General features: G+C 41.4%; 1 protein-coding gene and 1 gene segment (V, D, J or C); one reads left to right on the forward strand and one right to left on the reverse strand.

Moving 5' to 3' along the window:
* Positions 1–27,680, reverse strand: part of LOC125741967 (golgin subfamily A member 6-like protein 22) — a 66,820-nt gene that overhangs the window by 14,295 nt on the left and 24,845 nt on the right. The gene's annotated exons all lie outside the window — the stretch shown is intronic.
* The window catches only part of LOC125741974 (Ig heavy chain V region 6.96-like), a 70,209-nt gene continuing 54,740 nt past the window's right edge, over positions 12,212–27,680 (forward strand). The window contains 1 exon segment of the V gene segment in view: positions 12,212–12,341. Coding sequence covers positions 12,293–12,341 — 49 coding nt within the window.

Genomic DNA, 27,680 nt, shown 5'->3' on the forward strand with positions numbered 1-27,680 from the left:
TTTATAGATTTTTTTTTTTTACTCAAACTCTAGATATTTTTCTATATACTCTTTGCATTTTAAAAATTGCATCAATTAATGAAGTTAATAATCTTATTTTTTTACAGGTGCACATTGCAATATTGAACTCACTCAACCAGACTCAGTGACTGTAAAACCAGGAGAGTCTCTGACCATCTCCTGTAAGGTCTCTGGTTATTCACTCACTGATAGCAACTACTGTACACATTTCATTCGACAGCCTTCAGGGAAAGCACTGGAGAGGATTGCTGAGGTTTGTGGTAGTGGGAACACTTATTACAAAGAGTCACTAAAGAATAAATTCACCATCACCAGAGACACCTCCAGCAGCACAGTGTCCTTACAAGGGAGGAGCCTGCAGACTGAAGACACAGCTGTGTACTACTGTGCACGAGAGCCTCACAGTGAGAGAATGTAATGGGAGAGTGATACAAAAACTGATCTAGACTTAATGTGTCAAATGCGTAATATGTTAAAGTCTGTTAAAGTTTAAGAAACTAAATCATTTTATTTAAAATTAAAATACCTGATGTTCATGGTGGTTTGGAGGTTTGGGCTGTCAAATCTATTCAAATTCCCTGACATTTCCTTCCCCACCTAATTTTACAGTGAAAAATTACTGGTGAGTGAGAGTGAGACGCCCTTTGATCCCTGTGGCTTTACATCCATCCATCCATCCATCCATCCATCCATCCATCCATCCAATCATCTTACAACCAGTAATTCTGGTCACGTTACAGGGGGGCTTGGAGCCCAGTCCAGGCAGCATCAGGCACCAGCTCAGGGTACATCCTAGACCGGATGCCTAAAAGCATGTCTATGGACACCAGAGAACCCAGTGGAAACCTGCATAACAAATGAGAACCTGCTGACTCTACACACAAAGAGCAGAGGTGGGATTCAACAGGCAGTATTGGAGGTTAGAGGAAATAAGGCTTCCCACAGAGGATAGGATTTTTTATTATTGACTTTTTTAACTTTTGTTTTGCCACATGTGGTACTAAGGCTGAAGTAAATACACAAAATGGACCAGGAGTATTGCTAGGATCTTAAGACACCAGGGTCTCAGCCCAGAGACCTGACCTGTCTGAGGGTCATACTGAGTTCTCTCTCTCTCTCTCTCTCTGAAGTTATCAGCACTGCAGCACTGCAGAGATTTTGGGAAACACAGCCCTGGACTGGCACTGCTGTGATGTATGAGATTCTCAGAATGAGAGTCTGGGCTTTAAAGATCTGAGCTAAACAATAATTCGAACTCATTTGGATTCATTTGGGGCTTCAGCCCTGAATCCAGCCAGACTTGTGATGCATCTGTAATGGACATTAAGATAAGACAGCGACAACTACTGCTCTGGGTTATATGGATTTGGTTTGGGTATAATCATGTGTTGTATGTGTCAAATATAATCTAATAAATCACTGAATCAGTAAAAGTATTTATGAAAATAAACATGTGATTTCAGTTGCAAGTCTTTTGAAATGATTTTGAAAAATCTGATGTATATGAAGTTATGCGTCCCTGTATAACAGTATGGATCCCATTTTTTGATATGAGTCCCTGTATAATTATACAGATCTTGTTTCTTATATCAGTCCTTGTACAATTGTACATATCCTGTTTCTCATATGAGTCCCTGTATAATAGTACAGATCCTGTTTTCTCACATGAGTCCCTGTATAATAGTACAGATCCTGTTTTCTCACGAGTCCCTGTATAATAGTACAGATCCTGTTTCTCATATGAGTCCCTGTATAATAGTACAGATCCTGTTTCTCATATGAGTCCCTGTATAATTGTACAGATTCTGTTTCTCATATGAGTCCCTGTATAATAGTACAGATCCTGTTTCTCATATGATTCCCTGTATAATAGTACAGATCCTATTTCTCATATGAGTCCCTGTATAATTGTACAGATTCTGTTTCTCATATGAGTCCCTATATAATAGTACAGATCCTGTTTCTCATATGAGTCCCTGTATAATTGTACAGATCCTGTTTCTCATATGAGTCCCTGTATAATAGTACAGATCCTGATTTCTCACAAGCCCCTGTATAATAGTACAGATTCTGTTCCTCATATGAGTCCCTGTATAATATTACAGATCCTGTTTTCTCATATGAGATCCCACACTGCCCTGACTCTGCCACTTACCTTCAGTATATCTGCCCCCCCAGTGAGGAGGAGTTCATGCAAATCCTGACATCATCATATATTTATCTCTCTGCACTAAGAAGTGACTGGATCTGAATCAGTCATGGCGTTTTTAACAAGGTTCTCAGTAGTTCTGATGGTTATATACTTAACAGGTAAATATTCAGCTACAGGTTTATATTTCAGTGTTAGATGTCAGTAATCCTCATTTCTTGCTTCTCTCTATTTCTCTAGGTGTTGATACACAGACTCTGCCTGAGTTTGAACCAGCAATTAAAAAGCTGGGAGAATCACACAGACTGACATGTACAGTGTCTGGCTTCACAGCTATGCTATGAGCTGGCTCCTGGGAAGGAACTGGAGTGGGTTGCTTATATCAGCACATCCAGTTCCCCAATCTACTATTCCCAGTCTGTTGAGGGCAGATTCACCATCTCCAGAGATGACCCAAACAGCAGGTTGTACCTGCAGATGAATAACCTGAAAGCTGAAGACACTGCAGTGTATTACTGTGCTCGATACTCACAGTGAGAGAAGTCAAGCCTGCACTCTGACAATAACACACCCTGTGTGTTTATACTACAGGTTAATACCACAAGTGCCATTAGGGAATTATAGCTAATTATGGAACCCAGGCAGTTATATGCAGAGAAAGATACAGTAGAAGTTGCTGTGTTCAGGATGTTTTTTTTCTTCAAATAAAGACTTGTGCATTTTTTAAGTGGGAGTTATCAGGAATATATGATTTCATTTATCAAAAATAAATTAAAAAATTCCCTTTGCTGCTGTGAAATAGAGATGCATATACAATCAAGACGAAGCACAGCAACTGGGGTTATGTAGATAACAATTTATGTTTGCGCTAGTAGGAAAAACTTTCGAGTTAGTATTAAACCGTGCAATTCCACTAGCAACCAGAAGATGGCCCCAAATCTCACTGTAAAAGCAGACTGCAAGCAAACATTGAATATTGGATGCAGGTAATGCAGCAAAATGATGGCAACATGTTCATAAGCAGCAGACATTTGGGGTCCTGAAAATGGTATTAAATGTTTAATTGATGTCATCTTGGAATGTTTTCGAAAATGTTCTGCATGTACATACCGAAGCACACATGTATCAGCCCTACTGATGGAAAGGCCTTTATGGACCATCTCAGTGTACAGTGGACTAGCAAGTGGTAGATGAGGGATTGTTGCCTTTTCATTGTTATAGAAATATGGCTTCACAACAACATGCCAGACACAGATATTTTACTAAAGAAGCACTTTCCGCCTGGACAGAAGTGCTTCAGCGTTTGGAAAGACTCGCAGACGGTGTTTGTGCACCTATATCGCCACTAATGGCGCACAAATGCTGCAGATGTCACAAGACACTGCTCACCGAATTTTATAATGTTAAAGTGCTGACCTTTCTTTTGGCTGTGTATTATGGTATAGAACCATCTCTGAGCAGCAAACTTTGCATCCGGGAGATTTTTATTTAGTATTTTCATTGTTGCTGAGAATCACAGCAACATGCAGACCATCCTCCTCAAATTCTACCGGCATGTTCCTACACGAGGGGAAACGAAACTGGACATCTTGTTTATTAATGAAACAATGGTGATTATAAAATTTGAAATTCAAAAGAACGAATGGTGTTTTAAAAAGCCAGAAAATAAAAAACTAGGGAAGCATACAGTAAATGGCATAACATGAACTTACAGTAATTACACAAACATCATATACTAACACCTAAAATTGTATTGAACTGCAAACCTATTTTGTGCTTCACGTTAAGAGCTCAAGATGTTTGAATACATAATTATACATAATCAGAAAGAAACCCGTTTTACAATCTGTTTACCAACAGCCTTCATTATATTTACAGATCTTTTCTCTGTCCACACAGTGCTGTGGTTCAGGGTTATGACTCTGTACCTGCAATTGGAAGGTTAACAGTTAGCTGACTATCGGTTGGCTGACAGACTGATCCACCGTTGGGCAGCTTGAGAAAAAAAGCTCTTGCTTTCATTCACTTCAGGGGTGCTGGACACTGGCCAACCCTGCACTGTTACCCCATACTGGGTCTTACTTGTGTCTGGGTATCACATGGAGAGGAAGATGGGATGAAAATAGGAAAATTCATTCTATATCTGTAATCATTATAAAAAATTACAGGTGCATAACTAGACTATAAATATTGTTGTGTTGTTGTGTGGTGGGTTTGAATCAATCCACTGCTCCATGTGTATGTGTGTGTGTGTTTGGCTTTATCTCCCTCGCTATCTTCTGAATAGTGTTTTCTCCCATAATGCAGATCTGAAGAGGCGACTCAGTGTGTGAGTAAATGTGTCCTTTGAATCTCCACCAAGGGCATCAGGTGGTATATCAGCTTGACATAGGAATTGCCGATGTCAGCAATGGCAGCTACAAAAGTTGGAATGAACCTTTATAAAACCTTTTGACAAGTTATGTCAGTTGTCATGAAGGGCTTACAGTATGTTGGTGTCATGTAGCCTTATGAAGAGCAGTTTTAAGTAAAGTGTTACCCAGTTTTGTAAATTATTGCATGGCTTTTCTAATTTTACATTAAAAATATGAAATTATTATTATTAATGCTATTATTACAATTAATGGAAGACGATGACTAAACAGTTTATCTCTTTGGTTGGCTACTGCTTTGAAGAATTAAGACACTAGAAAATCCACAATAAGCTGGTTTGGAGATGTAGGGCAGGACGTACAGAAAGCCAAACAGCTTCAGAGCCATCAGTAAATGACAGTAATCACAATCATCAGTGTAGTTCCTGGCAAGGACAAGGTGAGCAATTGCCCAGGGTGGCATAATCTGAGGGGGGGGGGGGAGAGACCAATATACTATATGTGGACAAAAGTATTGGAACACCTGTGATAATTACAGCGATTGGCCACATAAGCCACAGCCATTGCTGACATACAGGTGTATCATTAAGCCATGCAATTTCCAACATAAAACAATAGCAGCAGAACAGGGGGGTCATACAGAAGAGGTTAGTCAGCCAGGCACCGTCATTGGACACCACTGGACACCTTTTCAGCCATTCAGTTCTCGACAGGTCTGTCCAGCTAGAGCTGCCCTGGTCAACCGCAAGTGAAGTGATTGTGAAGTGGAAACATCTGGGAGCGAGTTCAGCTGCGAGGTGGGGGCGGCCACACAAGCTCACAGAGAGGGACCTGGTCACCCAACATTAATACCCAACCTGAATGGCAGCAAATCCCACCAGCAATGTCCCAACATCTAATGGAAAACCTTCCCAGAAGAGTACAGGTTATTACAGTGACTAAGGGTTGACCAGCTTCATATTAATACCCTTAGATTCAGAGTTGTGTCCCAATACTTTTGTCCATATCGTGTAGCAAATTGCATGCACCAAATCAGCCTCCGGGACACCCAACATTAACTGTCTTTACCTCCTCCCCTCAGCAACAACTTTTACCTTGCTCACTGAAAAATGCCTGCTGTTAAATTCCACAATGGGGGGTTTGCATTGATACCCTGACTGATTGTCACCCCAGTCTGTTTCAGCACAATCCGTATTCTCCACATCCCTGCTGCAGCTTGCATTTGGTTTGTATTTAAACCCCTAGTGGACGGATTATGCAAAGTTACTTATCGCTCTGGTGCTTTAAAACCAGCATGTCAAAGGTTCACACTTGAGAGATCTACCAGCGACGCTTTTCTTTACCATTTATAACTGAAAAATGGAACTAACAATTTTCATTGCCATAATCTTTATATTGGGGTCCACACAAGGTAGGAAAGGCATCGAGATTATATTGTGCATGTTGAAATATAATTTAAAAAAAATTACTTAATGGCCAGAAATTAATTTGACATTTAAATGTTCATATCTGTAGGATTACATGGCGAGGAAATTAGGTTGGATCAATCGCTGGCCCAGGTGCGTAAACCTGGAGAGCGAGTCAGGCTGTCCTGTACCACCTCTGGGTTTGATATGACAAGCTACTTCATGCACTGGGTACGGCAGAAGGCAGGAGAACCACTTGAGTGGATTGGACAAGTGGACTCTGGTCGGAATAATGATCCAGTTTTGGCAGAATCCCTGAAAGGGCAGTTCATCCTGGCTGAGGATGTTGGCAGTAACACACAGTATTTAGAGGCCGTCAGTCTGAAGACGGAAGACTCGGCTGTTTACTACTGCGCTCGAGGCACAGTGAGTGTAGTCAGTGTGACAGCTGTACAAAAAGCAGGTGGTGGGAAACCCACCCCAAGAACTTTATTATTTGATGAGAGTGCTGAGGTAATGTAACCTGGACTGAATATGGAAACAAAACTACAGGAGCATCCATTCAACTTAGTATTTAGGGGTTCAAGCAACGAAACTGCTGGATCCATTATTTTTGCAGATTATTATTTAATTGTTTATTTTTGATATATATAAGATATAAGACATAAAATTTGCAGGATAAGCTTATCAGATAGAGATCTAGGGCCATTTTGGTATAATTCAGCAAGGCACCTTTTGGTTTCTAACTTGTGAACCGTGAGGGTCACGTTCAAACACTTTATATCATCACATTCCTTCAGCTAGGCTGCATCAGATGGTACTGGGTATGCCCACTTCTGCTATTTTACGAAAAAAAAAAAAAACCTGCCTTTGTGAACTAGTCTGTGGATTTTGCAATCAGGGACAAATAGCTGTCAATAGGTGTCAACATAATCCTTAGCCTGTCATCTTTAATAATTATTTTGCATAATATTACATTGTTTTTTGTTCTGTGGAAAGCTAAAGATCCATCTGCTGACCAGATTTGATAATGAATGAATTTAAACATATTGTGGGCCGAATAAATAAAATATCAATAAAATGTTGTGTCCCAATTTGAATCAATACAGTATGATTTTTCCTGATATTTTCTTGTAGGTGACTTCCAAAGCCAAAAATATATATATATATATATATATATATATATATATATATATATATATATATATCTCGAACCTCGTTACTACGTACCCCGGATACAACGTTTTCACCTTTTCAACGTACAGGTTTCTAATTCCCGTTTTTAGCCTATGTATTATTCCAATAGCAGCCATTGTTTACAGCGTACACCCTTACAGCGTAAACTTCGATACAACATCCAAATTTCTAGAGAAAATACGAAAACTAACCATCGTTACAACGTACAGCGCTCTCCCCGCCCACCACAACTTGTGTCGCTACATCTACCTGCATCTACCTGATCTTCGCCCGACAATGCACATGTGTCTATTGCATTGCTTGGCGTTAAATGAGTTGCCTTGACCGATCGTTACTGGACTGCGTAGTAATGGCTTGTTAAGTGTTGTGTGCGTATTCTTTGTTTATTAAACCTTGTGAAATACCGGTCATGCCGATAATTGTGAATTCAAAATAATAATGGAAGTAAAGGATTTTATCATTTAATTTGACCAATATTTCATTAATATTTTTAGGCCAAATGCCAAATTTGGATGCGAATGTTTATTTTAAAAATCCATTTTGACCAGCCGTTGTGTATTTTCGTTGCCGTTTATTGCCGGCTGGCACTAAGTAAGCGTGAGTAATTTAAGGAAAATTTCAAGGATCCAAATGAGCTTTGTCGAATTATTTAACAAGTAATAATGTGTTCGTTTGTTTTGTAGATGGACTGTATGAAAAACGGAGGTGCATTAAAATTGGGTGAGCAGGGGGGTGAGCAGGCTTCCACTGGCAGACGGTAGATTGCCAAATGCCCCACCTGCCCCCCAATGTTATAGGATGACTATTGTGCATTTAAGCTTGAGGGGCAGTGCAATGGCCAATGGTAAGGGGCTGTGGCCCAGGCCATGTGGCGTAGCCCACCCCCTCAACCAATATATTAAATGTCACAAACTGTCCCGTCTGCCCCAGTTTGGCCAGCTGATGTCACTGCTAGCCAAGCAGAAGACTAGAAGACTAAATGAATTAGGTCAGTCTTTATCCTTTGTAGTGCTTATCACATAAAAATCTTTAGTTTTAATTGTCACATGATTTTTATCTTTTAAAGAAGAAAGCCATATATCAAAAACCAGAATAGTATTAGTCTGCAGCACAGGAGGTTAATTTTTAAATATTAGCAAGTAACATGGGTGAAATGTCCCCCCCCCCCATAATAAATGTACGCTAATTATTTGAATAGTGTGCCAAGGGGGCGTGGCTGCAGGTGGGTGGGGGATGGGCTGTGCCCACTGTGCCCACTGAAATGGCAGACTAAATCACCGCTGCCACCCCCACCCCCCTCCGGTCACCACGCCATCAGGCCCTTCGCCACCTTTTCATAAACCTCCAGTGACTCTCTGGGCAAGAAACTATGTAAGCAAACCTGCACTGAAAATTGTCTCAGATCAGTTAGTTCATGTGGATCATATTTTAAACTAATAAATAGTTTAACAACCATTCTGTTGTAAAGCTTAGAAGAAAATCTGACATAGTTCTACAAAAAAAGACCACAAAAATATTTATTCAAATTTGTTTATTTAAATATGTATTTATAGACATAGGCTTTAGTGTACTGGTGCATGACAGTGTGTTCCAACAGGATGCACCTGTTTGATGAAGAAAAAATGGCCATTATTTTAGCATTTAGAAAAGTTTGCAATGAAGAAAATTTGTCTAACACCATTAGCGCTGACTGTAAATCAGAAGTAGGGGCAGTAGGATGGCAGACAAACTCTCACTGCTCCTGCTCTTACTTGGTCTCCCTGGTAAGAAGAAATATTTCCTGTTTTACACTAAAAATGTTTGATTTAAAGGTTCCTCATTCAAAAACAGTGTGTTCATCTGATTATTGTATTTTTTATAGGTGTAATATGCGATGGTCTGGAGTCCATTCCATCAAATCCAGGGCTACAGGAGCCTGGTACAACTCTCAGTCTCTCCTGTAAGGGTTCTGGATTTAATTTTGGAAGCTATGGCATGAACTGGATAAGACAACCTGCTGGGAAGCCCCTGGAGTGGATGGGGGTTATCTGGTATGATGCCAGTAAAACTCTCTATGCAAAGAGTGTGGAGGGACGGATAGAAATCACCAGGGACAATGGCAACAGCATGGTGTATCTGAAACTGTCTGCTCTGAAAGCTGAAGACACATCTGTGTATTACTGTGCTGGAGAAAGACAGTGTCACACATGTCTGGCTGAGCCGTACAAAAAGGCCACGGATTGATGAGAAGCTCCCAGCAGATCTCAGACATTCTGGAGACAGTCAGCCACCATTAGGCTTAGAACAAGCTGTCATTGTGAACATTTCCTCTATGAAATATGTTGTTGTACGTGCCTTTGCAGTCATTTTTATTTGTTTATATATATATCACGTGTAATTGAAGAGCAAGTTACCTAAACTCACTGAGTCCATGGGATATTTGTGAATAAGTACATTGCTGTTGAGTTTTGGATATTTAATTTAAGCTATTCATTGGGTTACATGTGGACTAAGTGAGTTTTGGTTCCCAGTACTGTAACATATCATGAGGAAGCCGGACTTTGGGTCATTGGCGGCATCATCTCAAGAACAATAGAAAAGGGACTGAATAAGGTTTGAAAATATGCTATTCAATTATAAAGCAAATCCCATCTATATTAATATATTTTATTAATATATTGACATGCAACATTTCTTCTTGTATTTCCAGTTAATTCACTCGGTTCTAGATTCATGTAAAATGACAGACAGTGAACTGACGGACAGAGGAAGCTGAAACACATAACGCCTGTACACTATTCAGAAATATTCTCTTTACAACCAATTTGAAAATCACCATCTCCTAGTTTGTCTGCCATTACCAGGGGGGCAGCTAAGTAACTGTGGGCCCCCTGAGAAAATGTCACACATATTCAATACTTTGTTTTAAGGCCCCCCTGAATGTGCCAGACTCGGTCAGGCTGACTGAGCTTACACTCATGCATGGTCATGCAAGTCAGAACTAATGGAAGCAGTGAACAGGGGTTACATTAGCTTTCTCCAAGTTCATGTTAAAGTTTAAATAAAGCAGCAGATTGTAAAATGTTTCTAAGGAGAAAGTGTGAGTTAAAAAGTGCATTTTATTCTATAATTATAATGAGAGAAAGAGCAGTAATTGATTCCTTTGCACCATCATTCTTCCCCACGTCTGTCATGTATATTAAGCAAAAGTAACAATCTATAGTGTGGTCTTTGCTTCACCCCAAAGCTCATAGGAGCAGCAAAATTCACGTCTATGAACTTCTGGGCATCCAGTGAGGAGCCTGACACAAATAACAGCGAATATGAGGGGCTCAGCTCTTATCTTGGTCACCCACATTGCAACCAAAATTTTTTTACCCTTTACGCTACGTCATTTGTAAGTTCAATTTTTTAACTTAGAACTTACAAACAACGTAGTGTTAAGGTTTTAGGAAACCGGGCCCTGAGCATTTTATAATGAGTGGGATGAAACCACATTTCTGGAGTTTTAAATGTTAAATATCAGGATAATTCACGCAGTTTCTAGGTGTGATGCTGCATTGTTTAAAAGAACTATGAAGGTAAACTAAAGTAAAAGAAATGCAGATGAGAGAAACAAAACAGAGCAAAGGCATTTACACTTTGAGATCTGATCACAAATCTGCAGAGAACTGATCACCAACTGGAAGGAAACTGATCACCGACTGGCAGGATCCTGTCTCAACATGTCCAAACATGTAACAGCCTGTAGACTCTGGCAAAGCAGACTTACAGTACATATAAGAATAAATCTTTAAAGTCTTGAAAATTTTCAGAAATAGAAACATCCATTTTCTATAATCACTTGTCGTATTCAGGGTCGTGGGGGTCTGGAGCCTGTCCTGGAGGTTATGGGTACAAGACAGAGAAGAACCCAGGATGGAGCGCGAACCCATTGCAGGGCACAGACACATACCAGTCACTCACACGAGCACACCTACTGTACGGGCAATTGGGAGATCCAGTTAACCTCAGCATGTTTTGGAGGGTGGAGGAAAACCAGGGTACCTGGAGGAAACCCAACGGTGATACAGGCAGAACATGCAAACTCCGCACATGTGGAACCACAGCGGAAGCTGGTCCCAGAAGTGTGAGGAAGCAATATGAACCACTGAACCACCATGGGGGCAGCATGTAGTTCGGTCGGCTAAGTCCCTGTACCAGTGATTGGAAGGTCGCTGGTTCAAGCCCGGCCTCGGCACATCTGTGGGTCCTTCAGCACGGCCCTTAATCCATGGGGGCCACAACAAGTGGCTGCCCTTCATGGCCAGCTTGCTCTACTCTACAGAGAGCCGGTTGGGGGAGGTGTAAAGAGAATTTCTCCATGGGGGTCAAAAAAACCATCAATTCTTCTTTTACATATTTTTATTGAAATACAATCATGTTTTCTAAAATAAACGTTAATACTCCAGAACATTCTTAATAAGAAATGATGTACTATTAATATAGCCTAAAAATGACATCACTCACAGATTATGTCTATAGCAAAATTCTAAATTTTCAGTTCATTTCTAAATCAGCATTAAAATGTACTTACTGTAAGACACCCTTTAGATTTTCTCTGACAGAATCATTGTTGACCAGAAGAAACTAAAAAGCAAATCAGTGCAGTTCCAGCAGTAACCAGAAGATGTCCTCAGTGCGACAGTAACTGCATGCAGCACAGCGGAAATATCAGACTCATGCCGATTTTCAATACACTGTAGGAACTGTAGCTTTTATTATTTTATCTTTACCAATCATTTCCTAAATTATGTACTATTGCTGTTAAAGTTTAAAAATATGAACAGACATTTAATTCAATCATGCTGTTAAAAGTGAGAGACTAAGTCAAAACATATAAGAACAGAACATATGTTGTGTTTCAATTTCAGAAAAATTGTGTTATCGTTGCTTGTGGACTGCATTGCACAAAGATAATGTTTGAACATATAATGCATCCATTTGGTTATTTAGGCAAATTCATCAGTTTATCACGTGACCCCCCTGCCTCATGCCTGCCAGAGGAGGATCCTGTACAAACCTGCCACAGCTTTTAAAGGAGCCAGTGTCAGTGTGTGACAGAGAGCAGCAGTCACTGGGACTCAGTGTGTACTTTACCTCAGTGCTCCTCCCTCTGTCCTGCAGCAATGAAGCTCCTACCAGCCCTGCTCACCCTCACAGCACTGGCTCTCTCAGGTCCCTGTCTCTCTCCTCTCTATCTCTCTTTCTCGCTGCATCTTTCTTTGTGCTCATCTAAATGTCTGCTCTACCTCTTTATTTACAGGTGTGAAGGCTGAGATTTTACTGACTGAGTCTGAACCAGTGGTGAAGAGACCAGGAGAATCACACAGACTGACATGTACAGCCTCTGGGTTCACAATCAGTAGCTACTATATGCACTGGATCAGACAGGCTCCTGGGAAGGGACTAGAGTGGATTGCTGGCATTGACCCTGCAGATGACAGCACTTACTACTCCCAGACTTTTCAGGGAAGATTCACCATCTCCTGTGACAACAGCAAGAACCAGGTGTATTTACAGATGAACAGCCTGAAAGCTGAAGACACGGCTGTGTACTACTGTGCTAGAGACTCACAGTGATGGGGGCTGTGGGGAAGCCGTACAAATACTACTTCCTCAAACATGTGTTTCAAATATTGCAAATCTTTTGACACACTTTAGCTCCAAAATATAAGTATAGTAAAGACATAACAATTTTTTAATCACTGGAATAAGGTGAGGAAAGCTATAATTAATCAAACACCAGGGACTATGTGTGACCGAAGGCAGAATAACAACACGGGGATCCAGAAATGCGCACAGCAAGAAGGTTTATTGCAGGCGCAGTTAGAGATGAAGCAAAGGGGTAATCAGTAATGGATAGTCGAAAGCCGAAAGCTGGGGTTGATAGCCGGAAGGTCAGTCCTACACAATCACATGGGACACGAACACACAGGGGAAGGGGAACAGGAGAAGCCGGTCTCAGCAGGTAAGGCGGCTCAGGTACGGGAGCGAGTCTGGGGAAAGGAAGAAGACAAGGTAAGGTAAGCACAGCAGGAACACGGAGCAGGTAAGGAATACTGGGAACACAAAAGACAAGTAAATGCTTAGTAAGGCATTGACATGGCACAATACTTCGCAAGGAGCTGTCTGTGTTCCCTACTTATCTAGGAGTCTCGTTAGTGAGAAATACGGAACACCTGGAGAACCCTGCCTACTCTGGCGGTGCTGAAGTGGAGTGAGCGGCGGGTTCCGTCTGAGAGGGCGTGACAGTGTGAGTAATGAGAAAGAAGTGGGTAATTACAATTAGTCAAACACTAGGGCTACACTGGAAACATGGGGAACAAAGGTGAGAGAATTACAGACTAGATGCAAAGTGGATAAAGTCACAAAGAAAAAGGAACAAAGATTCATGCAAAACTTAACAAGACAAAAATTCCAAAATGGTTGTAGTGGGTCTCTAGCTCAACCCATAATGGGGGAAATAATTGCTTCCTACCTGCTCACTTAGTCCATTCAGCCACACGGCATCCTGGGGCACAGAAGAACACACTGGGAACCACAGAAGAGGCTACAACACTGAGGAAAGAACAGGACGGCCAGTGACAGCTGTCGGCCAAACAGGAAAACAGGCAGAACAGATCAAGGCAGAGACTGACCCCGACACATGATGGTGAAAAATGAGAGAGATTAAGTTTTCACACCCGTTGTAAGAGGCCAGTCTCTTTTGGTTTTTTTAATGGAACTAAATAATGAAGGAACATCATGACAAGTAAATCGTAAGAAATCATAAGAAATAAACCAACTGGTTTACTGGTTAAATTACGTAACAGTATTGACCCAAGGGAGGAATTCATGAAAACTTCGCTTAAATGTACATGCAAAAAAACATCAGATTGCTCTGCTGGGTAACAGAACTATTTTATTAAAAGATAAAAACATGTAATGCATATTTTATATAGGTTTTTGAATACATAGAAAGCTTTATAATGGAATTTTAATGGTATAGTTTTATTAACATTTCATGTATTATCCAACGTGCTATAATTTCTTTTTCTTTGAGAAGGCAGGATCAGAGAGCCCCTTCAGCTGTCGGTTAAGCGCATTGTGCAGGGGCTGAATGGTGAAATCACTCTATTGACCTGGGGATTTGAACTATCAGCCTTCCGATCCCAAACCGCTGATTCACACACCTCCCCCAATGCTGTCTGTGCAGGTGGAAAGTCTGGGTGTGTTTGTGTTTAAACAGTGTTGCTTATGAATCAAAGCACAAGTGTATTAATATTTCCAGTCTGACATCCCTAGTGATGCCCACAGCAGCTCTACTCCTGTGTCCCGTTTAGCCGCCTCAGCTTGGTGCCTCACAGTCGGCGGCTCCAGGCCTCTCAGCACTGAGCACTCAGAGGCTCCCCTGCTGGTGAGCAAAGGGCTGGCAGGCAGAAGACCTGCCATGTGGGTGTGTGCAGGTTGGCTGTGACCTTCTGCCTCTGTCTGTGCACCTTGTCGATAAACTCTTAGGTCACTCAGGGTACAAGGCTGGGGGCACCATGGACAGGATGCAGTAAATCAAAATAAATAAATATAAATAAATGCTAAAATTACAATGAATGTAGGTGGATATGAGCAGCTGTACAGCCATGAAGTCCATCAGAACGTGTCTCCATATGATCTCCATCTGAGGCCCCACACTGACTTTGACCAGCTGTGTTTGTGCTTTTCTTGCTCACAACCAAATTCCCCAGAGACTCAATATTTCAGTAGGATGTATGAAAGCAACTGTGATGTCATCAGCTACAAAGTAACTGGAGTAAAAGGGCATTTCATACTCCACCCCTGTGCAAATGAGTCCCTGTTTCCTTCCTCCCTCCTCATTTAAACAGCACATTGTTGACTCTCTTTAAACCCTCAGTAGTTCCTAAGGAACACGGTGAAGAGCAGCTCACAGCAGATCATCTTCAGCACCGACCATGATCTCTGTGTCTCTGCTGCTGCTGGCAGCTGCATCCTGTGAGTCTCTGTGTTTCTTCAAAAAGAACAAAGATCAACAGAACAACAGAAAAGTGAATAAAGAACCAGCAGTGATGTGTGATAATGATATTGTCTGTTTCACACTCATATGTACTTTGCTTTCTTCTTGATTACAGGTGTTCACTGTAATGTTCAACTCACACAGCCAGGATCTATGACAGTGAGACCAGGAGAGTCTCTGACCATCTCCTGTAAAGTCTCTGGTTATTCACTGACTGACAGCAGCTATGTTACACACTGGATCCGACAGCCTGCAGGCAAAGAGCTGGAGTGGATTGGATATATTAACATTTATGGAAGCACTGGTTACAAAGAGTCTCTTAAGAATAAATTCACCATCTCCAGAGACACCTCCAGCAGCACAGTGTCCTTACAGGGGAGGAGCCTGCAGACTGAAGACACAGCTGTGTACTACTGTGCACGACAATCACAGTGAGAGAATGTAATGGGAGAGTGATACAAAAACTGAACTAGACTTAATGTGTCAAACAGGTAATATCACTGACTGTTTAAGTTTAAGTTAATTATTTTACTGAAAATTAAAAGACTTGATGTTCATGATGGTCTGGAGGTTTGGGCTGTCAAATCTATTCAAGTTCCCTGACACTTCCTTCCCCACCTAATTTTACTGTAATCTATCCAGTCATCTTACAACTTAATTCTAGTCATGTTACAATGGGCTTGGAGCCCAGTCCAGGCAGCATCGGGCACCAGCTCAGGGTACATCCTAGACAGGATGCCTAAAAGCATGTCTATGGACACCAGAGAACCCAGTGGAAACCTGCATAACAAATGAGAACCTGCTGACTCTACACACAAAGAGCAGTGTTGGGATTCAACAGGCAGTGTTGGAGGTTTGAGGAAATAAGGCTTCCCACAGAGGATAGGATTTTTTTATTATTGATTTTTTTAACTTTTGTTTTGCCGCATGTGGTACTAAGACTGAAGTAAATACACGGAATGCACCAGGAGTCTTGCTAGGATCTAAAGACACCAGGGTCTCAGCCCAGAGACCTGACCTGTCTGACGGTCATACTGAGTTCTCTCTCTCTCTCTGAAGTTACCAGCACTGCAGCACTGCAGAGGTTTTGGGAAACGCAGCCCTGGACTGGCACTGCTGTGATGCATGAGATTCTCAGAATGAGAACATCTATCCATCTATCCAATCATCTATCCATCTATCCAATCTTCTTACAACCATTAATTCTGGTCACGTTGCTGAGGGCTTGGAGCCCGATCCAGGCAGCATCGGGCACCAGGTCAGGGTACATCCTAGAAGGGATGCTTAAAAGCATGTCTATGGACACCAGAGAACCCAGTGGAAAGAGGTTGGATTCAACACGCAGTATTGGAGGTTTGAGGAAATAAGGGTTCCCACAGAGGATAGGATTTTAGATGCAAAAGAATGTTTATTATTGACTTTTTGCACATCTGGTGTTAAGGGTGAAGGAAATACACAAAATGCACCAGGATTATTGCAAGGTTCTAAAGATATGAAGAGCTTATCCCAGATACCTGACCTGTCCGAGGCTCATATTGAGTTACCAGCACTGCAGCACTGCAGAGGTTTTGGGAAACGCAGCCCTGTACTGGCACTGCTGTGATGTATGAGATTCTCAGAATGAGAGTCTGGGCTTTAAAGATCTGAGCTAAACAATCATTCGGGACTCATTTGGATTCATTTGGGGCTTCAGCCCTGAATCCCCCAGGCTTGTGATGCATCTGTAATGGACATTAAGATAAGACAGCGACAACTACTGCTCTGCGTTATATGGATTTGGTTTGGGTATAATCATGTGTCGTATGTGTCAAATATAATATAATAAATCACTGAATCAGTAAAAGTATTTATGAAAATAAACATTTGATTTTAGTTGCAAATCTTTGGAAATGATGTTGAAATATCTGATGTATATGAAGTTATGAGTCCCTGTATAATAGTACAGATCCTGTTTTCTCATATGAGATCCCTGTAAAATAGTACAGATCCTGTTTCTCATATGAGATCCCGCACTACCCTGACTCTGCCACTTACCTTCAGTATATCTGCCCACCCAGTGAGGAGTTCATGCAAATTCTGACATCATCATCATATATTTATCTCTCTGCACTGAGCAGTGACTGGATCTGAATCTGTCAGTCATGGCATCTTTAATGAGGTTCCCAGTATTTCTGATGGTTATATACTTAACAGGTAAATATTCAGCAAAAGGTTTATATTTCAGTTTTAAATGTCAGTAATTCTCATTTCTTGCTTTCTCTGTTTCTCTAGGTGTTGATACACAGACTCTGACTGAGTCTGAACCAGCAGTTTAAAAGCCAGGAGAATCACACAGACTGACATGTACAGCCTCTGGGTTCACTTTTAGTAGCTACTGGATGAACTGGGTCAGACAGGCTCCTGGGAAGGGACTGGAGTGGGTCGCTGAGATCAGCACTGGTAGTAGTAGCACTTACTACTCCCAGTCTGTTCAGGGCAGATTCACCATCTCCTGTGACAACAGCAAGAACCAGCTGTATTTACAGATGAACAGCCTGATTTAATCAAATTCAGATCTCTCTTCACTTATAAATTTACAAATATAAATTAACACTGTCGCCTCACACCTCTAGAACCCGGGTTCGAGTCCCCGCCTGGGTTATATGTGTGTGGAGTTTGCATGTTCTCCCCATGTCGTCGTGGGGTTTCCTCCGGGTACTCCGGTTTCCCCCCGCAGTCCAAAAACATGCTGAGGCTAATTGGAGTCGCTAAATTGCCCGTAGGTGTGCATGTGTGAGTGAATGGTGGGTGAGTGTGCCCTGCGATGGGCTGACCCCCCATCCTGGGTTGTTCCCTGCCTCGTGCCCATTGCTTCCGGGATAGGCTCCGGACCCCCCGCGACCTAGTAGGATAAGCGGTTTGGAAAATGGATGGATGGATGGATGGATGGATGGATGGATGGATGGATGGATGGATGGATGGATTTTATATAGGATAAAACTGGGCCACCATTGGATCTTCCAGTTGGACAGTGATCACAAAATCAAGCTTCTGCCATGGCCATCTCAGTCCCCTGACCTGAACCCCAATGCAAACCTGTGGGCTGAGCTGAAGAGCAGAGTGCTGAAGAGAGAGCCTAGGATGCTGGGAGATCTGGAGAGATTCTGTAAAGATGAATGGTCTGGCATGCCCTGCTCTCTATTCTCCAGCCTTATAAAAGGTTACAAGAGAAGACTATGCTGTTATACTGGCAAAGGAAGGTCATACAAAGTATTAAATGCTGGGATGCAAATAATTGTGACATATGTGTTTTTGTTAGAAATTGTTTCTTGATGACAGATTTCCTTTCTTTGATGAAATTTATTTCAGTGAAAGGTTGGATTTTTCTAATTTTTTCAGTGTGAGATGAAGCTACTTCGCCAAAGTCATGAAGTTCTATGTGAAGATTCTCCATCATCCAGGTGAAACTGTCTAGTGGTTGAGTCAACGCAACTGGACTGAAAGGTAGAAACATTTCACTGCTCATCCAAAGCAGCTTCTTCAGTCTGAGGGAGGTTGTTCATGTGAGGAATAATTGACGACGGGCCATTGAATTATTAGAAAATAATGCACACCCGAGGTGGTAATGCGGCCACTCTTCCGCATCTCATCCAACGACTCTTTTGCTAGTTCCAAAACGTCATTTTAAAGCTGGCAATGGAGGCTTGAGCCGTTGATAGCAGACTAATGCAGTTAATAATGAAGTTGTTAGAAAGAGAGCGAGAGAGACAGAGACACAGAGAGAGAGAGAGAGAGAGAGAGCTTGTATGAATTAGGCTACCTCTGTGTGTCCCTCAACAGTGTTCTGAAGCACCGTCTCTAAACTGTAAGTCTGCTTTAAGATGCAGCGCTGTTATTACCTCGCTAGTGAGAAATGTCATGTGTAGCCTTTAAGTTGGTACACTAGGCTAACTAATACTGCTGCAGCCCAGTTGTTGAAAGTTTCATATTCACCGTAAATATTAAAATTTACTTTCGGAAAATCGTCTGTCATGTTGTTGTTTTTGTTAGTCCTGTGTGCTGTATAGGTACTGTATGCTAATGTCCGTTATTACAGTTAACTATGCGAAGTGATATGGAACTGTAATGCGGTCAAGAGAGCTACCTGGAACTACGTTCGCCATGCGTTTATCTGAAAATAATTGCACACCTCAGAACGTTCGTCAGCCAATCAGATTCAAGCATTCAACGGTCCCGTAGTATAAGTCCACATATCTATCCTCCTGGGGGAGTAGTCTAAGGGGGCTCGTTGGGTGAATCAAAGGGGGGTGGGGAGTTGTGGGTAGATGTAACCGGCACATGTCACCGGTCCCTCCTACCCCCATAGAGTGGGTCGTTAAGGGTGGTCCACCTGGTGGGGGTGTGAATTGGGTCCGATACTTCCTGGGAGTGATTTTTCTTTTGGGAAAGGATGAGAGGGCCGCAGGATAAATTGGAGACAGGTTGTGCCTAAGGCCTCCACCTCTGTCGAGTGACGGGTTTGCACATGCAAGGCTTCCATCACCCCTCTCTCAAACCGCTTGTCTTCTCTATTCAGTATCTGGATGTTCATGTCCTCAAAAGAATGTCCTTTATCTTTCAGATGGAGGTACACAGCTGATTCCGGCCCTGAGGTCTTGCTCCTTCTGTGCCGGGCCATCCTCCTATGTAGCAGATGTTTGGTCTCTCTAATGTAAGGTTCAGGGCAGACTTCGCTGCATTGAACAGCATATCCTATGTCACTTTTCTTCTGTTTTGGTATCTGATCTTTGGGGTGGATGAGTCTCTGTCTCAATGTGTTGGTGGGTTTGAAATGAACGGGTATGTGATGTTTCCCAAAAATCCTATTTAGCTTTTCAGACACACCAGACAGGTTTGGGATAACCAAACCCTTTCATTGGTCCTGCGACTCTGACTGTTCCGTTGCCCTTTTTCTGAAACAGGGTCCTGATTTGTTAAAGGCCCACTTGGGATATCCACACGTCCTGATGGCTGCCTTTTCAGATGCCTGTTTTCCTTTTTCTTAGCTTCTGCGGAAGTGGGAATGTTCTCTGTTCTGCGGTTTAATGTCCCGATAACTCCTAGTTTGTGTTGTAGTGGGTGATGTGAGGCAAACAAAATATACTGGTCAGTGTGGGAGGGTTTTCTGTAGTTTTTCTATTTCCAGCTTTCCCTAAGCCCCAATGATGACTGCACTATCATGCACTAGGGGCAATTTTGAGACACCAGCTATCCTATCTGCAGCCGTAGATGGTATCCACTGAGCCAGTGTGGAAGTAGAATTGGACATTGTTTGGCCTCCTTGGAGGGGAGGGATATTGGGTCTGTTATGTCTTAGGCCTTAGGCAAGAACAGATTGTTTTTTACTGTATACTGTGTGCTCTTGCTTCACGATAGCTGTCTGCAGTAAGTTCCGCAGACCCAGAGGAAAGCTCGGACCTTGGAGAGGCGGACAGTAGAGCGGGGGGGGGGGGGGGGGGGGACCACCTGCAGGAAGAGATTCAAAGCTGCCCCAACTGGTGCACAACGAGTTATAGCTTAATAAAATAGTTGCAACAGACAATATATAGCATGTTACGTGGGAGTGCAAATGTACTGTATAAGTAATCATGTTAATCATATTAATCATATGTTATCCATGTATTCGCAGTGATTCAATGACAATACGTCAATGGAACACCCAAACATGGAACACCCAAACATTAATAGTGATTCAACGTCATTTGATCAATGTCTCAAGTAGAGTCTAGAAGCCAAGACAGACTCCAGTGAATTGAGCTAGATGGGTGGATTTTACCTTGTTACCAAGGTGAACCAATAGAGCAGGAGAATTGTGTTTGTTATACGTTTGAACTCGGTTTGTTGGTGTTTTGTGACCAATCAGTACTTAAAAGTCCTTATTGGGAATTGGGAGTTATGGTTTATCAACTGGTTGCTCTGTGAGTTCCGGGTGATTTGGTACCGAGTGCCAGAGTGTGAGTGTGCGCTTTGCTGGAATGCTGGAATAAAAGAGATTTCCTTTACTCACCAAACTGAGAGGTCCAGACTTTTATTCTAAGTGACTCTCTGTGTTATCAGAGAGGTTGATTTACAATTTTTCTACCACACCAGCAAGCTACAAAAACTCATACAGACACATCAACAGCCAACAGGTATTTTCTGTCTTGCCTGTTTGCGAGGTGAGATGGGTAGAGCTTCAATTTCGATTAAGAACCGGTCACAAAGAATCTCAAAAATCCATTACTGGTGGCCGTGGTGCTAATATTACAATAACCGGTGTTTGAAAAGAGCATATTTATAGTAACTGAACACAATTTCCTGAAAATATTCTTTATTTTTGCAGACCCTCACCATGTGGGGGCGCCAGAGCCCCTTATAAAGGGCAGTACAGTATGACCATCAGTGATTATGAAGACACTTCCACACTCCCCCAGAGAGATAAACAAGTGCATCCATCTGAGCTTCATATAAAACAGCTTCCCCTAAACATGCAGGCTTTATCCACAGCTGAATGACAATGTGACACACGCACACAGCACACGCACACTAGCCTGCATCTTGCCTACACAATGGAGCACACATGTACATATACTTGCATGCACCCATCCAAACACACTCTAATATTTTATATGCTTGTATAGTTGTGTTACTGTCTGCATGCTTTCATTTTGTTTACTCCTTTCTGAATCTATCCACACCTTTTTTTCTTTATTTTTTCTTCTCCTTTTCCTTTTTTCCTTCTTTTTTCCCTCCTCCTAATATGTCCCTCCTCTACAGCCAGCTCACCCACTGCAATGTTTTTATATGTGTGAAAAATGGAATAAATAAAATTAAAATAAAAAGAAATCGATCAACATGAGGGGTCTATACAGAGCTTATAGAGCCCCTCATGGTAAAGCAAACATGTTTGGCACAGCAGTGCATTCAGACCATGATTCTGCTAAAGCTACCGGACAGGACAAAGGGAAAAAAAGTTCCATTTAACCTTTTTAGTCAGAGATTTCAGCTTAAGATTCTGTCGGGACGGTATGTTGGAAATGATCGTTCATTTTAAAAAGCCGGTTCAAAAAAGTCACACACCTTGACGTAACATAAACACAGGGCTCAAGTTTAATCAGATGTTTAACGTTAGATTACATCTGCAGAGCTCTCAAGTCCCATGTATTGTCTGTGGAACACACGCATTTAGCACAACACTCTGCCACGCCGAACGACATTTCTCTCTCTGAGAAGTGATAAAGCTTGCACCACAGAAACTAACAGCTAATCCAAACCTGCACCCTCTATTTTTTCTGTTCATGGAGGACATGACAGTTCTGTCCATATATATATGTGTCTAATGTCTAATTGATCAATCGATAGATTTATCAGTTATGTGTGACCGTAAGTTGGTCAAGTTGTGTGTCATACTGAAGTCACAGCAAAGAAAATCAGGGATGAAATTCGTATGGAAAAATCAGGGGCATACTGTCTATCCTGTGCAGTGTTGGATATCGCAGCCTTCTGGACAGTTACAGTTCAAGAATAAGTGTTTATTTTTGTCAGGCCAAAACAGAGATTACAGACCAGATTGCATACCTACATGCATACAATTACTTTGACTTGTTATTGTGAATAAAATGGTGAAATGAATAACCCTGTTTAAATATTGTTTACTTGTTTATGACATTCTGTCATGGATATAATGATTCATATCTCCTTATTTGTGTACTACTGTATGTGTTTTGTAATTCTTTTATCCTAAAAACGCCGGGTGCTGTCTTGATCTTGAAGGTATGATTTATTTTCTATGCCTTAGAACCAGGTGGTATTAATAGTTTTGTGTTGTGTGTTTTAGCTGCTGTTAGAGAAAATTCATTGACTAGGACTGCAACGAACCAGGAGGCGGAGAAAAGCATTCAGAATCAGCTTCAGTTGGCACCTGACAGGGATGGAGGGAGGAAGGAAGGATCGAGGAAGAAGGGCAAATAAGACTTATTACATTGTTTTGTTTTTGGATTTCTTTGTGTCTGTTTTTGACCACCCAAGTTTCAAATTTTATTAACCAGTTTTACGGGGCCATATTTTTGGATATTTTGTATGTTATAAAGTGTTTTACAGTAAATGCCTCATCTGTGTTTTCAAGTTAAACTGAAATGTAATTATAGTAAAAGTAAAAATAAACTACTGAAATCAATTGTATAGCCATTGTGGTTTAAGACATTACATGGCCTGTTATGGCCCAAATCAGGAAGAACCACTTCTCATGCAGTTTCCATGTTCTCCTCATGTCCTCATGGAGTTTTCATGTTCTCCGCATCTCCTCATGTAGTTTCCATGTTCTCCGCATCTCCTCATAGAGTATCCATGTTCTCCCCATGTCCTTATGGAGTTTCCTCAGGGTTCTGATGATTCCCATCTTCAGGAAATCTAGGATTGTCAAATTGTTTGTAGGTGTAAATGTGTGTGTGAATAGTGCGAGTGACCTACGATGGGTTGGTGCCTCATCCAGGGTCATTGTGACCCTGCATAGGACAAGCAGTGTTAGAAGATGGATGGATGGATGGATGGATAGATGCATGGATGGATGTAAACCTATTTTGAACCATCTTGTACAGTATATTTAAACAGTGAAATATTTCCAGACCCATGTGACCCTGTAGTGAAATACATAAAAATCCATAATTTATTTTAAATTAAGTACTTCATACACTGTAAGGGGACTAGGATAATAACACATTTCTATATAATATTAGTAGCATGTAAATGATTAGAAAAGATATTTGCAACGTGTTCACCAGCAGACCTTGTCCTGTTCACATGCTGACAGACTCTTCCTCTGTGTCGTCTCTGGCGTGTGGCTCAGTGCCTTAGGACTCATGATCGGAAACTCAGCAGCTGCAAAAGCCAGGCTGACAGAGCGATGCCACTGCTGGGCGCCTTGAGCAAGACCCTAAATCCCAATAGGGCCCTTAATCCAAAATGGGCCCTAAATCCCAAATGGGCCCTTAATCCCAATCAGGCCCTTAATCCCAGTTGCTTCAGTCCTGTTAGACATTTGCTGATCCTGTACTGTGACCCAAAACTTGTGTCTCATGGAAGGAAAACTGTTATGAATAGAGCATATTTGTTCATTCATTATAAACAGTCACATATATACTTTGTTTAATATAGAAAAGTTATAAATTAATTTATAATAAAGTTCAAAATTAAGAGTGGTTATCATTCTTAATAATAACGATAATCTTCATCCATCCATCGTCTTACTGCTTATGCTGGTCAGGGTCTCATTCAGTTCTGTTTCCCTTTTAAAAGCAGAATTTTTTACATTTATCCTTTACTTGTGAAATTCCTCCCAGTGTATGATCATCAGAGCAGCTCATGAAGGGAAGTATGACCATCTGTGGTTAATAAGCTAAGAGGCTCCTTCAACCCCCCAGGGAGGTAAACAAATTCACCCACCTGCCCGTCATATAAATGAGGTTCCTCTAAACACACAGACTTCACCATCAAATCAGCCAAAGACTTTGTGTTACAATGGAAGCTCTGAGAGTCCTGATACTTTTAATGTCTTCATTTCCATGTAAGATAACGACCTTCTGGATGATTTTTATAGTTTTCATCATACTTTTGTACTTACTTTGTTCCTATATACAATTATATACTGTATTCACAGCATGTTACTGCATTTAAAATGACTTGTTTAATTAAACATGTTAATTCTCTACAGGTGCACAGTGTAATACTGAATTCTCTCAGCCAGTTTCTATGATTGTTAAACCAGGAGAGTCTCTGACCATCTCCTGTAAGGTCTCTGGATACTCAGTGACTGATAACAGCTATGCCACAGGCTGGATTCGACAGCCTGCAGGGAAAACTTTGGAGTGGATCACATATATTTGGGGAGATGGGAGCACTTATTACAAAGAGTCTCTTAAGAGCAGATTCAGCATCTCGAAAGATGCCTCCAGCAGCACAGTGTCTTTACAAGGGAACAACCTGCAGACTGAAGACACAGCTGTGTACTACTGCGCACGACGCCCACAGTGAGAGAATGTAATGGGAGAGTGATACAAAAACTGATGTATGTGAGATGAGATGCAATAATACTGAAAAAGCTTAACTAAAATTATGCCATTTTAATCTCAAATTTAATTATTTTACATGTTTATACTGAATTACTTTATGTGGTCTGTCACTTTGTGGTTGAATTTCTCTTCTTTCTAAACACTTCCACTTTGCAATAATACCACATACAGCTGACTGTGGAATATCTAGCAGGGAAGAAATTCACAGCCTGACTCATTACAAAGGTGCCATCCTGTGTCAGTATCACGCCTGAATTCACTGAGCTCTTCAGAACATCCCATTCCTTCCCAGAAGTTTGTAAACCTGACTGTATGACTAGGTGCTTGATGTTATACAGCTGTGGCAATGAGCCTGAAGAAAAGACCTGAATTCAGTGATTAAGACGTCTGACTCAATACGTCCATATAGTGTGTGTCAAATCCTCCATAGTAGCAGATACTATTAATCAGTAATCTGCCCTATAATAATGAAAATGATGCTGATGTAAGGCTCTGGTCCCCCCGCTATGCTGAATTGGACAAGAAGCTACAGATAGTGTATGGATGGATGGATGGATGGATGGATGGATGAACGTTAATGTATAATATAATCTATTTATAAAAAGACTTACATTTAACAATGATTTTGATGACTGACGATTCAAAAGTTTTGAGGCTCCCTGACATTTGACTTTTCATTTCTTTTTAAAGTAATGAGTTTACAGGGTGTGTGAGTCTGAACACTTCTGATGAAGCTACACCGAAGCGGCCAGGACAGGACAACTTAATAACTATGTTTATACTTTTACAAAATCTTTGATAAAATCATGACTTTTTTAATCCAGATGTAATGTGTATAGAGCCGCTCAGTTTAATTAAATTTCAGGATAAAAAGCATTAAGATGAAAAGACAAAGAGATTAATTTCAAAAAGTGTTTAATATAATTCCTGTGGTCTGTAGCAGGGGTGATTATATGGATCAGGGCTGTCACTGTCAGTCTAAGGAAATATGGGATCCAATTCGTATAAAATGTGACAATCGGCTGAAGGGTGTAGAATCGCCTGTGGCCTGTAGAAACAGAAGGATTATCAAACTACAAACAATCACTGCAGTTCCAGCAGGAGGCGCCAGAGCTCCTTACGGAGGGTCATACAGACTTCTGTGTTCAGGGTGACTCAGAACAGCAGGCTGTAAAGCTTATGGCACTGCAGTGTGTTACTCTACTCAGGATTCAGTGAGAGACGTCTGACTATAATCCTCTGTCTGTGACCTTCATAACACAGGAATCATTAGGGAATCCATTCTAATTCTGGCCCTTAGATTCAGAAGTTTATTTAAGTTTAACTTATCTAGCAAACACTTTATTCCAATGCAGCATACGAGTGAAGAAAGCTTGTGGTCAGAGAGCAGGGCAGCCAGCGTCCCTGGAACAGTCAGAGTTAAGGGCCGTGCTCAAGGGCCCAACAGTGATATAAATACTCAGAGAAGCTGAACCCATGACCTTCCAGACATGGGCGCAGAGCCCTACCCTGCTGGGCTGTACACTCTGTGTTAATGTCATTATGGCTACAGGCATATTTTCTGAGTAAAAGCTACACTATCACACATCATTAGCTTAGACATTAATGTTATTGTTAAACAAGAACCAGGAGTCTCTCTTATTACAATGTTGATTCTCCAGCCTCATGAGTGTGTGTCCCATCCCTGACTGTCAGGTTCCTTTATTGGAATTGTAGGCAGTTGCCATGTTACTATTAACTTATTACAAGTAATAACTATTAGTCAGATCTGAAGTGCCAGTTCTGAAAGGTCACTGAGATAATGGCAACTGGGGTTTATAAGTAGGCAAACTAAGTCAAACATACTGTACCTACTACACCTTCTGCAAAGTTAAAAAGAGCTATTTTATACATTATCATGTACCAAAGGTAATCAGACACGATTAGACCATCAGCAGATCTATAAGCCATTAATGCTCATTCTTCAGCTTGTGTCCATCTCACACAGCACAGTTATCCATATACAGCAGTACAGCCATCTGTCTTTCTGCTTCACTTGATTTCACTCAACAATCCCCAGAGATTCATTTGCTTCTGCTGGACTTTGTATAAAAGCCAGAGTGACACCTTCAAACACACAGACATCAGTCACATTCAAGGACGCCTCTGTAACACAATGGCTGCTACAACCACTTTATTCTTTTTACTGGGTGTTTTCACATGTAAGTCTATCTGCTGTAGCCAGTTAAACATGAAATTTAAGTACAGTTCTTGATAATGATTTGTTCTGTATTTTTTCACGTACAAAAACACTCTTCTTCTCCTCAGGTGTTTATTGTAATGTTGAACTCACCCAGTCAGAGTCCATCACTGTGAAACCTGGAGGATCTCCAAGCATCTCCTGTAAAGTCTCTTACTCAGTAACTAGCTATGGCACACACTGGATCCGACATCCTGTGGGGA

This window comes from Brienomyrus brachyistius, chromosome 5 (assembly GCF_023856365.1).
Source record: "Brienomyrus brachyistius isolate T26 chromosome 5, BBRACH_0.4, whole genome shotgun sequence".
In the NCBI taxonomy this organism is placed as follows: Eukaryota; Metazoa; Chordata; class Actinopteri; order Osteoglossiformes; family Mormyridae; genus Brienomyrus; species Brienomyrus brachyistius.